Genomic DNA, 13,820 nt, shown 5'->3' with positions numbered 1-13,820 from the left:
ACAGGAGCCTGCACTTCAAATGAGAAAATTGCATGCATATTCTCAGCTCAGCTACACGCTTAATGTGACACCAGAAAGGCACTTTGCGCCCTAGACTGTTTCTACCTATCCAAACCCATTGCCAGGGCCTCAGGCTGGGCTCTCATCACTTCCAGCTTGGGCTACCGCAACCACTAATATCCTATCTGCCCTTTCAGCCTCTGTGCTCCAATTCTCTGCCCTACCTACAGACCCCCACCTTCCTTTCTTTGGTCCCTCTCTTGTCCAGTTAACTATCCTCTTCCCAGAAGTCTCTTCTCTGACCCTCTCAGGTAGGCTCCTTTCTCTGTCTCACTCCACATAGCATGTCTCCATTAATGAACTGAGTGTACCCAAGGCAGGGCTGGTTCTATTCCATCATGTCCCCAGAGCTTGGCATAGGCCTGGAACTCAGTAGTTGCTCACAAAGTGTTTGTTAAATGAAAGAATGAACAGGTGCATAAAGGAACAAAGCCTCACAGGATTGCACATATGTGCCTCTTATAGCCCTTCTCTTGTGCTGTAGTTATCTGCAAATTGGACGCCCTCAGTGAATTCCTTGGACAGGAGCCAGCCTTTTCCCCCAGGGAGCCAGCGCTGGGGAGCACAACCTGCCCCAGGGAAGGTCTGTGGAGGCTGCCAACAGTGCGATTCTGCTTCTCTGCTGTCTCCGGCTGACGAAGCAGGGAAACTAGACAAAATCTGGAAGCTTCTCTGAGTGCAGTGGGACCTGCCCTGCCTGGGAACAGGAGAGGGGTCTGGAGAGTGCAGGGAATAATGGCTTTCCCTTATGCCGAATGCGCTGTGTTCTTCGTTCTCCTAACAGCCAGAGAACATAGTTGGTGCCGTCCTCCTCTTCCTCCAAAGCCCCGCTCTTTCTCCATGGAAGGGTGCGTGCTTGTATCTGACTGATCTCCTGCTCTCCAAGTCCCCAGGTTGGTCTGGGGGGAACCTCTGAATGACTGAAAAGTGTTTCTGAATTACAATTCTTTGTTCATTCTTCCCTTTACCCCTGCCCCAGAATGAGTTCCCCAAAGGCAGGAATTATCTGTTCATTCATTCGTTCAACAAATATTTATTGAATGACAGCCTCGTGTTTGTGGTTCTCTGCCCACAAAGGTCTGGATAGATTTGGACCTTCATCTCAGTCTCTAGCCCCAGCCTGAGGCTTGGCACACACTCAGTGTTTTCCGACATAAGACACACTGGTGGATGATTCAACAAGCAAACAGGGGAGAGGTTAAGGATCCCCTATAGATCCTCTAATACTGAGGGGAGAAATGGCCCCCCTCTTACCTGGCTCCAGGCTGCCTGCTGTTAGCTGTGGCCAGACCAAGGGAAGTCCAGGGAAACAAAGATCCAGTCTCAGAGCAGCAGTTGTGGCAGGGGCCCGAGTCAGGAGCAGCTACTGTTTGCTCTGCCAAGCGCCATCCTGCCTTCCTGGAACACCGTGTAAGTAAAACCAGAGGTAGGTGAGACTGTTGGACTGAAAGGCCTCGGAGGACCCTCACAGCTCTGCTACTCAGGGACCTGTGAAATGGTCCCCCAGCCAGACCATCTCCAAGGCCCAGGGCCTCTGCAGCTCCACAGCATAGTCCATGCAGGAGGGACAGACACAAGGGATGTCACTCTGCCACACTAGGAACAAGTGGCCCTCTTATCTGCTTCAGGTACAGGCCTGAGACTGGAGGAAAAACGTCTAAGGGACACACGACAGCCCATACTCACTGACACTATAGGAAAGGTACCAGGTGCAGTTGGAGACAGAGGCCATAAGCCAGGCCCTGACAGCCTTGCTCTGTGACTGCAGACAAGTCCCAGCTATATTCTCGGCACCCAACTCCTTGACTGGTGATCCTACTTCACTATCCAGCTACATCCTCCACCCCTGTCACCCAGTGTTGGCCACTCAGGTGCCTAACGATGCCTGCTCTAATGTGGGTGGATGGATTTGTAAGTATCTTATCCACTTCTAATACTCAGGACCTATCAAAGAGCCAGCCTAGAGCACGCTATCCAGTGCCTAGAATAAATGAAGGTCATGTGTTATATCCATTGAAATATCTGCAACTTGGCCTTTCTCCATGTGAGCCCACCACAAGGCACTCCAGCTGATGGCTTATTAGAAGCAATGAGCTCTCCTTAGGCTGGTCAGGCACCTTTTGGCTCACATTCCTGTCTTTTCCTGTCCTGCATCAGAGGGGCTACTCTCCAACCCAAACTACATTTCCTGGGCTCATTTGCCAACAGGTTCCTGGTTCATCTGTCCCATGGGAGACCCTGATGTTAGGTGACAGGCAGAAAAGCTAGGGTTCTGCTCCTCCAATCTTGCTTTAGATGTCATCATTGCCAGTGCCCGTCACTACTTGGTACACGGTCTCGCCAGGCAGTCCTCGTGGTAGTCCTACCTGGAGCTCTGGTAATACCCCCTCCACCCTAAGAGCACTAGTAGCTTCTTGCTGTCACCAATCTCAGGGTTGCCAAACCTTGTTTGCCCTTTCAGTTCACCCAGCACCTTTGCAACTCATTCCCCATGTCAGATCCCTGCTGGGTGGAGGCCACTGGCCTGACTTGACCCCTGATATATTTCTCCTCTTTGCCATCACACCCTGCATCACCACTGCCAAATCCTGCTCTCCATATTCCCCAGCCAGAGCACAGACCACAGACCAAAGGCATGTCAGAAGATTTTTCTTTATACAAAGGTAATCGACACTATGGATCTACCAGCATGCTGTTGTGGTTCACACCGGCCCTTCTCACCACAAGTCTGGGGTGGGGGTGTGGTGGTCACTGTGGGGGAGAAACAACAGAGGCCTGGGGACCACCAAGCACACTAGCTGGGAGCTCCCGAAGGGCAGACACAGACACACAGACACTGTATAACCAAGAGCACTACACACAGTCACAGGAAGGAAATGCAGAGCTGCAGGTAGCCACTGGCAGCCACTGACAATGCCCTCTTCTCCCAGGTGTTCTTTGGGAGGCAGGACAGGAAATAGGGACATATATCAAAGTACTCAACACAGAGCCTGGCACATAGAGGTGTTCAATAAATAATTTTTTTGTCAAGAAAACCTTAGCTCGGAGAGGACCTTCTTCAGAGGCCAAGATAACTTCCTGTGAGATAACTTCCCCATTAGGGGATCAGGACCCTTGTGCCCTCCTTGGAGCCTGTAGTTGGTGGAGTGGCCAGGGCCCCAGAATACACAGTGCCAGGGCAGTTGAGGGGGGCAGGGGGCTGAACCCCCAGGGAGGCCCCTGCAGAAGCCGGATAGACACCGAAAGAGTTAGGGGCTGTGCCAAAATGGTTCTGCACATAACACAGGCCAGAGGCAGGCTTGTAGGGAGGCAGGCTGGGCATATGCCCAGGAGCACAGGCTGGCCAGGAGGCTAGTTTCTGGCCACTGGCATGCTGCATCTGGGCAACAGGGTGGCTCGGGGGCACGTGAGGGTGGCCGCTCTGTGTAGGATAGGAGCCGGGCACAGGGTTCAGCCTGGAATGGAACAAGAGAGAAAATGGTCATTCAGCTAGAAGTGGGAAGGCACACAGCAACCCCAGCTGTCGTTCCGCTTGGGGCTGTCGTACTCTTTTTATATTACAACATGCTTTGGACTTTGGCTGTAACTGGATCTAAGTGCCAAGATCTAAGTACCAAGCAGGGAGAAAGGTTAATCTCAACCAAACAGAAAACAGATGCTCAGAAAGGAAAGGGCCCACTCACAGTTCTGCAGCAAGCCAGCAGTAGGAAGGGATATTGGGCTGGTGGCTGAGACCACCTAGTGTAACCTAATCATAGCGGCTTGCAAACCAGATGGAGATGGGGACCAGATCACAGCAGTCAGTGTGTGTGTGGCCAGCAATTCTACCCAAAGAGAATGATCCACCTCTGTGGGAGGAAGGTGGGAGGGGCTCTAACAGGGTAACTCAGGACTTGGGCCCAGGCTTTGTCTGCTGGAGATTTTCTACCTGAGATCTCAGGAATGAATACTCACAGCTCAAAGTCCTGGCTGGCAGAAGCCAACATGACGGATGTGGGGAGCTATCTGTGCTGAGGTTAGACCCCACCACAGACATATGTGGCTAGGACCACGAATAGAGACACATTCTAAGGGTTTTATCCTCTGAACTTCTGTGCTAAGTTCCAAATATAGAGAACAAATGCCAACACCACTGATGTCTGTTAGATGAGGACTGAACTTGTACATATTTCAATTAAGACCTGACCTTACAAAGCGCATTTCTGAGCTTCCAACTCAACTCAAACCCTGCATCCAGCCCAGCACAGAGTGCAAAATTTACTCTACAGCTGGATGAAGGCAGAAAAAGGCCACTGACATCTTGATTTCACAGTGAGTCTTTCCTTCTGAAGGGACTGTTCAAGGAAAGAAAATCTACATTGTGAAGTCTTGGCATGGGCAGAAACTAGGGAAGACACAGAGGTCTGTGGTGTGGGACAATGGAGAGGGAGTGAAGAGGACCTGGAAGCAGGAGACCCTAGCTCTAGACTGGGTCTCAGTGTTACCTGGAGAAAACTACGGTCCTCTCTGGGCTTCCTCTCTAAAAAAAAGGAATAAGGCTACATCAGCTCTGACGGCTTGCCTAGCACTTTCCATTGAGAGTTACTGAGCCTGGACTAGAAGACAGTAAACTTCACCTTCTCTTATTAAGTGGCCAAGAAAACCCCACCTCGCAGGTCTCGGGCTGTGCCACCTCCTAAGCTACAACGTAAGCTGTGTGACTATTTACGCTTGCCAATATGCCATGCCAGAGCCCAGTTCAACCTGCAGTGAGTTCTTCTCAGTGCTGAAGATTGCTAATAACGCTAGATAGGGCCACTCTCTTCCACAGTCTGCCACAAGTCACTCAGGATCACCCATAGTGCTTCAAATGCCTTCCTTTTTTATTCCCTACTTCAGATGCAGCTGGGCAGAATCTAGAGTGCTCAGAAGACATCGGTGCATAGATTTTCTGGGCCCAGGGCTGCCCACACCGAATTCCTTTGTCCCCATGACACTGAACCAGTCACACCCTCTACAGGCCCTGGAATTGCTTTAAGAATAAGACTTAAAGGTTCTGTAACTTACTTCCGGCTGTGGGCTGCTCTCCTTTCAGCTGAAGAGCCTGAGACATACTTGAACATTGAAATCTTCCTCATCAGGCTGAAGGGGAACTTCTGGTCGAGCTTCAATGCTACTCGCTCTGATAGGTCGAGGGAATAGCAGTATGTGACGCCATCTGAGGTTGGTATGTTAAGTAAAATTGGAGGCAGCTAAAGGGATAGGGCTGAACACCTCCCACAGAAGAATACAGGTTCCCAAATTTATTCTACAGGGGCATCAGTGCTTTTTCCACCATAAATTCTAATTGGAGTTTCAAGCTTAGGAGTAAGCAAGAGTTGAATTTCTATGCCCTGTACCTCAGATGGAACCTAACCCAGCAATTGAGGGCAGATAGGAGCTAATGCTTCACCTTCTCCTATGTCAACGCTATCCCACATCTTAAGCCCCTCTAATCCCTGAGATCAGAGTTATAAGCCAGCACACACCTCTATCCTTGCAGTGGGATGAGGCATGAGGCTTTCCTAATATCCTATAGAGAGAACTGACATCATCTTGTACTTTTGTCCCAAATAGAAGAAACCTTGCCTCAATATGACCAAGTGAGCTTCATGTGGACAGCACTTCCCCCAGTGATGTGATGGCACTCTGGTCATCTGATCTGCCAGCCCACCGCTGCCTAGGCAGCCACAAAGATTCAGCCTTCATCAATCCATCTATCCTTTCAACAAATAGTTAAACTGAATATCTAACAGGTACCAGAAACTAAGGAATAAGTGATAATGGTCAGATAGGAAGTAAGTAACTGGGGTAGAACGATCGGTGATAAGCAAAAGCTGATCTATGGAAGATGCTGCTGGGAACCTTAACCTAGTGTAGAGAGATTGGGGAAGGCTGAACCCTAAATTGTGAGTAGCAATAGCTAGACAGGGGATGGTGGTGAAGAGAAGGCTTCCCTACAGAACTACCAAGAGAAAGTTGTCCCTTGAGACAGTGATCTCAACTCGAATGCTACTAGTATTTTCAACACAATTCTTTGCTGGGTTAGGCCATTTCATTCATTATAGGACATTTACCATCCCTGGTCACCGGCCACTAAATGGCAGTACACCTAGTCATTGTGATAACCAAAAATGTCCATGAATATTTCTAAATTCTTTCAGGGAGGAAGATTCCAGATGAAAACCAATGCTGTAAGAAAGTCAGAAGTTGTCATGGCTGATGACTTCAGAATGAACTAAAGAATCTGTTCCACTTCTGACTCTGAGGAAGTAATAACAGTAGATTAGTCCTCCCACCACAAAGCAAAATACAATATTTTACACAATTGTTTTTGGACTTTGGACAACAAACACTGCCAGACTGTGATACCTAAGAAAAGGGAAACAAATGAAGTAAGCCTCAAGATCAAGCTGGCTTTCTATCTAGAGGCATTTTCCAAACTATAGTATAGTAAGCAGAATCCAAGCATCGTAGAGCATTTTTAGCTGAGCTGGAGAGACAGCGTTCAGAGAGGAAAAAGTGCCTAGAATTTAAAGGTCAGAGTAATTGAAAGGAGGGAGCTGCTCACAGAAGGACCTACAGAAATGTGTGCAGGGGTTCCCTGAGTCTTTTGCTGAATACAAATATGCACATACTTAAGCTGAGACTCCTCGAACCAGGTAAAGAACAGCTACTGAGGAAACAACAACTAAAAGCTTAACAACTCCTGGAGTTCAGGACAGGGACATGATCAAGTTCTAACCAGAATGGGTAAAGACAACCCACTGAACACCCAAGACATTCAGAATAGACCTTCCAAAAGGCAAAACCTTAACAAGTAAATTGCCTATCAGAAAAAAAAATCAACACTCTTTAAAGGAAAAGAACAAAATTCAGCCCTAACATAGCATTTACAATGTATAGTATAAAATAAAAAATTATAAGACAAGTAAAGAAGCAAAACAATGGGATCCATAATCAGGAAAAAAAATCAGTCAAAAGAAATAGATCCAGAACTGAAATAATATTGACAAGATGATGGTATCATACTCACACCTTTACAAATGGGTGAGTATGTGTTTAAATGAAAACATAAACATAATGATGAATAATCTCAATGGAAACTCTTGAGCTGAAATATGCAAGATGACAAATAAAAAACTAACTAGATGGGTTTAACAGCAGAGTAGATACTGCAGAAGAAAACATGATTGAACTCGAAGGCAGTGTGATAGAAACTAATCAAACCGAAATGTAAAGCAAAAAAAAAAAAAAGGCTAACATATGTGTAAATGGCAATGACTCCAAGAAAGTAAACACAAAGAAAAACACATGATAATAGCTAAAAATTAATAAAGAAAAAACAATGAATTATACAGGGAAACAATAAAATGATTACTAATTTCTCATCAGAAACAGGACAAACCAGAAGTAATGCAATGACATCTTTAAAAGTGAAAGGAGATTAGATAAAGCTACAACTCTATATTTAGTAAAATAAAGGCATTTTCAGATAACCAAAAGCTGAGAGAATTGGTCACCAGCATATCCACTATACAAGAAATGTTAAATGAAGTTCTTCAGACTAAAGGAAATGATACCAGATGGAAATTTGGATCTACCCAAAAGAATGACAAGAACTAGAAATGGTAAATGTGAGTAAATATGTGAGTAAATGTTGCTCTTTTAATTTAAAAACATATAATTGACTGTTTAAAACAAAAATAATAGCAATGTATTGTGAGGTTTATAACATAGTAGAAGTAAAATATATGATAACAATAACACAAAGGATGGGAAGCAGAAAAATAGAAATATAATGCTATAACATTATATCATATACAAAGTGGTATACTATATGAAAGTAGTCTGTGATAAACTAAAAATGCATATTGTAAACTCCAGAGCAACTACTGAAAAATAAAACAAAGAAGTATAATTAATAAGCAAACAGAAAAGATAAAATACTAAAAAAAAATGTAATTGAAGGCAGGAGAAAACAAACAGAACAACTGGGACAAAGAGAAAACAAACAGCAAGCTGGCAGACTTAACTCCAACCAAATCAATAATTACACTAAATGTAAATGAGCTAAATATGCCTTTTAAAAGACAGAGATTGTCAGATTAGAGCACCAACTATATGCTATCTACAAGAAACATGCTTTAAATATAAAGACAAAACATGTTAAAAATATAAAGATTGAAAAATATATACCATACAAATCCTAATTTTAAGTAGAAAGCTAGAATAACTTATTAATATCAGATAATTAAGACTTCAGGGAAAAGAATATTATCAAAGATTAAAAGGAACAATTTCATAACGATAAAGGGTGAATTCATTAAAATGACATAATAATCCTAAATGTGTATGTGTCCAATAATAGAGTTTCAAAATACTTAAAGCAAGAAGTGGCAAGAATTGAAAGAAAAAAATAGACAAATCCACAATTTTAGTTGGAGATTTCAATAACCCTCTCAGTAATTGATAGAACAAGTACTGGGATATGGAAAGCTTAAACAACATCAACATCTTGACCTAACAAATACATACTGAATACCATACTCACCAATCGCAGAAAGCATTCTTTTCACATACACATAGAACAATGACCAATATGTACCAAATGCTGAGCCAGCGACAATTTAAAAGGGCTGCAATCTTACAAAAAAAATGTTCTCTTACCTCATATAATGAAATTAGAGTTCAATAATAAAAAGAAATCTGAAAAATCACTAAATATCTAGAAATTAAGCAATTCACTTATAAATAATTCCTGGATCAAAGAAGAAATCCCAAGGAAAATTAGAAAATACTTTTAACTGAATAATGTTAACATATCAAAATTTGTGGGATAGAGCTACAGTAGTGCTTACAGGGAAGTATATAGCTTTAAATTTTATTAGAAAAAAACATTTAAAATCAATGAAATTAAATTAAAATTAAAAAATAAATAAGAGCTATGTTATCAATGTGATTTTATACACTACCTATCCTAATAGCTTATAGAATCATAAATTGAAAAAGATTTTAGGAATGTACCTAATCCCCAACACTACCAATTCTGATACTTAAAAAAGTAACCGTTTGTATTTTAAATTTCTTTTCTCTAATTGCCAGAATATTTATACAGGGATTTAAGGCTTATCCTAAGTTTTTTACCCCCCATATGGTAAAAGCCTATCAATTTTTTTTTTCTGAGAAAAAGACTAAACCAAACAAAAATAAAAAAACCTGTTTCCTATTCCTTTTATGGAACATCTCCAGCTCATGGGTATTTCAGATTCTTTCAATGAAAACTCTGATCATAACCAGTTAAATATATATTTACATCTTAGTTTATAAGAAAAAAAATCAAATCAGAATATTTTACTAACTGGCAGTGCTGAGCCGCACAAGGAGATAGCTATGTTGATATTTTCCAGATGAGGAAATTCTGGCCTAGAGAAGGGAGGTGACCTGCCCAAGGCCACATGGTTTTCAAAGCTGAAGCTAGAACCCAGGTTACCTACATCTGAGCCCAAGGCTCTACCTATGTTACTCCTCAGACCCTCCCAACTTGGTTCGCCTTTTGGGATGTCATCGTTCTACAATTCCCTCCTAGGAAGGATACATGCTAGCCCAATTCCAAGGCCACAGACATTACTGAGAAAAGAGGTCTGGGGAATAAGCCAGGAGGCGCACAGCAGGAGCCATGGCACCAGCAATGAGGGTACAACCATGCCAAACACAAGGGCCCTCCTCATCCGAGAGCGGACAGCGTTGACGCCCAGCATGGCAAAAGCCACTGGGGTGAAACCTCTGGCATCTTCCACCTCCCCCAGCTTCGACAGCGATGACACGGCCTCAAACGACAGGAAGATGATAGCGGAGAAGAGGGCGAAGATCACGGTGAAGAAACAGTGGCGGACGGTGCCCACGGTTCTCTCAAAATTGCCAGCAAAGCGCCAGATGATGATAGCACCACAGAGCAGGGAGACTGGATTCTCATAGACAAAGATGTAGGTCACCAGCCTGTAAACTGCAGAGGAAGCTGGGTTAGAGGCCTGACAGTGGATTGCTCCAAGGAGGGAAAGGTTACAACCCACCTAGAAAAGGGGGAATAGCCCCCATGATAGAGCACTGAAAGCCAGTGAAAATCAGCCAGGAGCCAAGATAAGCAGTGGGAGACCACAATGAAGGACCCAAGACTCAAAGTAGAGGCATGAATGTCTAAATCCCTGCTCTTTCCCGGACCTGGAGTAAGTCTTATCAGTGACTGACTTCCACGTGGGGGAAAAATACTTTTTAGCATGGGATGGTCTTTGAATTTGTAATTTGCTTTATGCCCCTTTTTTAGGTTTTAATACTGACCTATCTCACCAGGCAGTTTGAGGGTTAATTAATTGTAACAGCTTCAGGGTGGATTGAGTGGGTGTCCCTTAACACTCTGTGTGCCAGTCTCCTCGGTTGTAATCCTGACCTCTCCTTCCATAGTGGCTGTTCAGAGGAAGAAAAAAGGGACCATGAATTATTTTGCACCTATAAAGATTATCACTATAATCTAGATATAAAAGATTTTAAAAAACTATCACTAATAATATAAATATTGAACCAGAAGTCTTCTTTGAAAGTGCTTATCCAATCTTACAGGGAGAGTGATGTTTTATGTGCAATAAAACAGCAAAGAATCTCACTTTTGTTCTTCTAAAAAGCAGTCAGATATCTCTTACGTACTTTTATGTCCTTGCAGGCCAAAACATTAAGCTGAAAGAGAGGACTGGTGAAGTGACAGTAATATCGGACTTGGGAGCCTAAAGACTTGGAGTGGAATCTTGGCTCCATCACATACGAGTTAGCTGAGCTTAGTCAAGTCACAGGCTCTTGGGGCTTCAGTTTCCTAAATATAAAGTACCATGATTACACTTGAGGCCTTCGTAGTCTCTTATGCATTTAATGTTCACTTGCCCATGAACCCCACACTCAGAGAGGCTGTTAAGAAAAAAAGGGAGCTCGGTTTCTGCCAACATTTTGCTTCTGGCTATGACAAGCTCTGTGTCAGAGTGGGAGTAGGGGATAGTTTTAGAGTTGAGCAGGGAGCCAGGCTATGAACCTCAGGCCATTTCTGTCAGGCTTCATTATCTGAAGAGTACTTCATTATTTGTTGAACTCTCCTAAAACTGAAATTCCAAGTATAAATGTGAAGTTTCTAGAAGCAACTCTATATGATTTGGGGGTTATATACCCCCAAGACTCTAGTTCCAAAATGTCACACAATTAAAAAAAAAAAAAAAATCTGGGTTCTGTCTCAATTCTATGACTTAATGGCTCTGTAATTCTCTGCATTAAGCCTCAGCAGCATCTAAATAATGGGCAATAATAAAGCCTACATACGTCATGGGATCTTCGAGAGGACTGAATGAATTTAATGCATGTAATTGTGCTTTGCAAAACAGCAAGTTATACAAATTTCCCATTTTACTCCCCAGAAAAAAATGAAATTTTATGAGCTGATGTTTATACTTAATGGTCTGCAAAATTCCTCTCCCCTCGGGAAAAAAAAACACACTTCTCCCAAAGGCACAAGATGCCCCTCTCTCCTCCTGACTCAGAGCTGGGAATCTGAGTCAGAATTAAGATACAAACGAAGAAGCGAAAGAAATCCTAAACCTCAAGAGACCAGGAACCTTACAGGGGTAGCTATAGATAAAGCTCAAACGTCTTGATTAAGGCGAGAGAAAAAAAATTTTTCAGTGAGAGTTAGGCCCTAAAGCAGACGGAAGTGTGTGTACGACAAAGGAGAGAAAAAATCCTTTTCCTAACAGAGAGCGCATGGGTGAATGAAAACGGTTTGCTTGCTTGCGTATGTATGTGGGGGCTGTCAGTCTGGAGGCGAAGACAGGAAAGGGAACAAATTTGGGAAGGGAAGGATTACAGTTGATGACTAAGATGAGGCTTGGAGAGACAAAGACGTGGAATATGCGGCTGTTCCTCCGGGTGGGTAGAATGATGATGCGGACGGAGTAGCTGGAGGTAAGGAATGATGGCGCAGGTGCTGGGAAGCCGAAGCCCAGGCCCTGGCGAGGTCGGAGGAAAAGGACTGGTACCGGGGTCCCTTCCCCGCCCTGCTCACCTTGCCAGTTGCGCAGGCAATCAGATCTCAGCGAGAGGCCGGAGGGCGGCAGGGGCGGCTGCAGCAGGAACAGGCGGGGCCCAGACACCAGTAGCGAGAGCAGCGCGGTGAAGAAGGTGGCGGATGGCACCTCCGGACAGAAGGACCAGCTCCGACTCCCAGGTTCCGAAACCGCCATGGCCGCCACCGCTCCGGTGGCTGCTGGGGACCGACTAATCGCCGGCTCCTTCCGCCTCCCCAAGCTGTCTCTCCTGGCAACAGCGGCGGAGGCGGCCGGAAACGCAGCTTCCGCAGGCTCCGCCCACGCCCAGCAGTCCAATCCGGTGGCACCGACCAGCCTCCCCTGCGCGGAGGCAGAGGGATCTCCTGTCAGCATCCTGTGGCTACGCAGCCCTGTGGCACCGCTGGCCTCCGATCTCGGGGCAGGTTCAGAGGCTTGGGTTTGGATTTCATCATCTCGGCTCCAGATACCTAAGAATGACCATTGTACGTTGTGGCGTACAGAGCCATTTCTCTCTCTTTCTCTCTCTCTCTCGCGCGCGGACACACACACCCCCCTCCATCCTCCCTCCCTTACCTGTGTTTATCCCTGTTATACGTTAAACGGATGAGAAAACTGAGGTTTGGGGAGGTCTCTGGGTAGTTCAATTAAAGGATTTAGAATTCAGGACCTTCCACTGCTATGCCCTGGATTTGGCCAAGAGTACAACTGGGGCAGCCTTCAGTGGCAGGGTTAGAGAGGTATGAGCGTGAGACTAGAGAGATTATTAAGGCGCTGAAGTTTTAGGAGTGTAATATAACACTCCTAACACTCCAATTAATCAAGGTCTTTCAGGACTTTAAGTTAGCGCTTTCGTCAGAGAATACCTGTTTAAGGTAGACAACGGGAATATTGTTTCCTCCATTACGGTGCTCCAGAAGGTGAGGCAACTTGCCGAAGGTCACAGTGGGAAGTGGTAGGACTGGGATTTGAATCCGTTTGCTAGGCTTCAATTTTCTGCCCTTTTCTCTACAGTATTTCCCCCTATTATCCTGCCTGTCTGTATGTAAATTTGCCTTAAGGCCACAAAGACTACTGAAAAATAAATGCTTCGCCTCTGTGCTGGACATTCACATCCATTCTCAGGCCCTACTCTGCCCTCTCTCTGTCGTTCTGACAGTGTCTGTTCCCCTGAACATCAGGGAGAGAACCTGAGATTATTTTTATCTTTTATGTTTAGTACTAAAATATAACCATATAATTTTCCAGATATAAATATAAAGCAATGGGATATATTTAAATGGATACTATGTACATTTAAACTAATGTTGTTCGTGACAGCAGTGAGCACGAAAATTAAGATTTTACTTAACAGGATGCAAAATATGAAACAGGAGTGTGGTGGAGCTGCTAAAAGTAGTGAATTAGGCTGCTGGAACCCAAGTCTGGGCCTTAGAAAAAGGAGCATGGTGGTGGTCCCATTTCCTCTGTGTCAGCCAGGCACTCCAGGAGTTCTGGGTCTTCTAGACACACACTGAAAATGGATGTGGAAAACTAGAGCTTGTCCAACAGCTGACTGGGATTGGGAGGAGGAGGGGAGGGGGCACTTCAAATCAAGTCTGATGAGAAATAATTAAAGGGACCACAGAGACTTTCCTTCCAGGC

The 13,820-nt window shown here is 44.6% G+C and overlaps 1 protein-coding gene across 3 annotated transcripts; it reads right to left on the bottom strand.

Moving 5' to 3' along the window:
- Positions 1 to 1,077: 1,077 nt before the first annotated feature.
- Positions 1,078 to 12,460, bottom strand: RHBDD2 (rhomboid domain containing 2). Of its 3 annotated transcripts, none has more exons than XM_025051533.1 (5): positions 12,176 to 12,459; positions 10,417 to 10,542; positions 9,677 to 10,084; positions 5,107 to 5,257; positions 1,078 to 3,515 (listed from the first exon to the last, which is right to left on the bottom strand). In XM_025051533.1, exons 3-5 carry the CDS (start codon positions 9,837 to 9,839, stop codon positions 3,158 to 3,160), a joined length of 672 nt encoding a protein of 223 aa, XP_024907301.1. In that variant the 5' UTR covers positions 9,840 to 10,084; positions 10,417 to 10,542; positions 12,176 to 12,459; the 3' UTR covers positions 1,078 to 3,157. The 3 variants fall into 3 exon arrangements, with proteins under 3 accessions (XP_024907301.1, XP_024907302.1, XP_006918625.1); XM_025051534.1 differs by lacking the exon at positions 12,176 to 12,459 and adding an exon at positions 10,780 to 12,152; XM_006918563.3 differs by lacking the exon at positions 10,417 to 10,542 and having other exon boundaries at positions 12,176 to 12,460.
- Between the last annotated feature and the right edge of the window lie 1,360 nt (positions 12,461 to 13,820).

Source organism: Pteropus alecto, unplaced genomic scaffold (genome assembly GCF_000325575.1).
Source record: "Pteropus alecto unplaced genomic scaffold, ASM32557v1 scaffold68, whole genome shotgun sequence".
Classification (NCBI taxonomy): Eukaryota; Metazoa; Chordata; class Mammalia; order Chiroptera; family Pteropodidae; genus Pteropus; species Pteropus alecto.
The sequence above is the reverse complement of the archived record's forward strand: the minus strand, read 5'-3'. Positions and strand labels throughout refer to the sequence as shown.

Excerpts from the sequence above, each read along its gene's own strand:
- RHBDD2 (XM_006918563.3), bottom strand. The coding sequence starts at position 12,353 with ATGGCGGTTTCGGAACCTGGGAGTCGGAGCTGGTCCTTCTGTCCGGAG. Across the intron at positions 10,085-12,175 it reads TTGCCTGCGCAACTGGCAAG|TTTACAGGCTGGTGACCTAC; the intron begins GTGAGCAGGGCG and ends CTTCCTCTGCAG. Across the intron at positions 5,258-9,676 it reads CCTTGGAATTGGGCTAGCAT|ATGGCGTCACATACTGCTAT; the intron begins GTATCCTTCCTA and ends TACCAACCTCAG.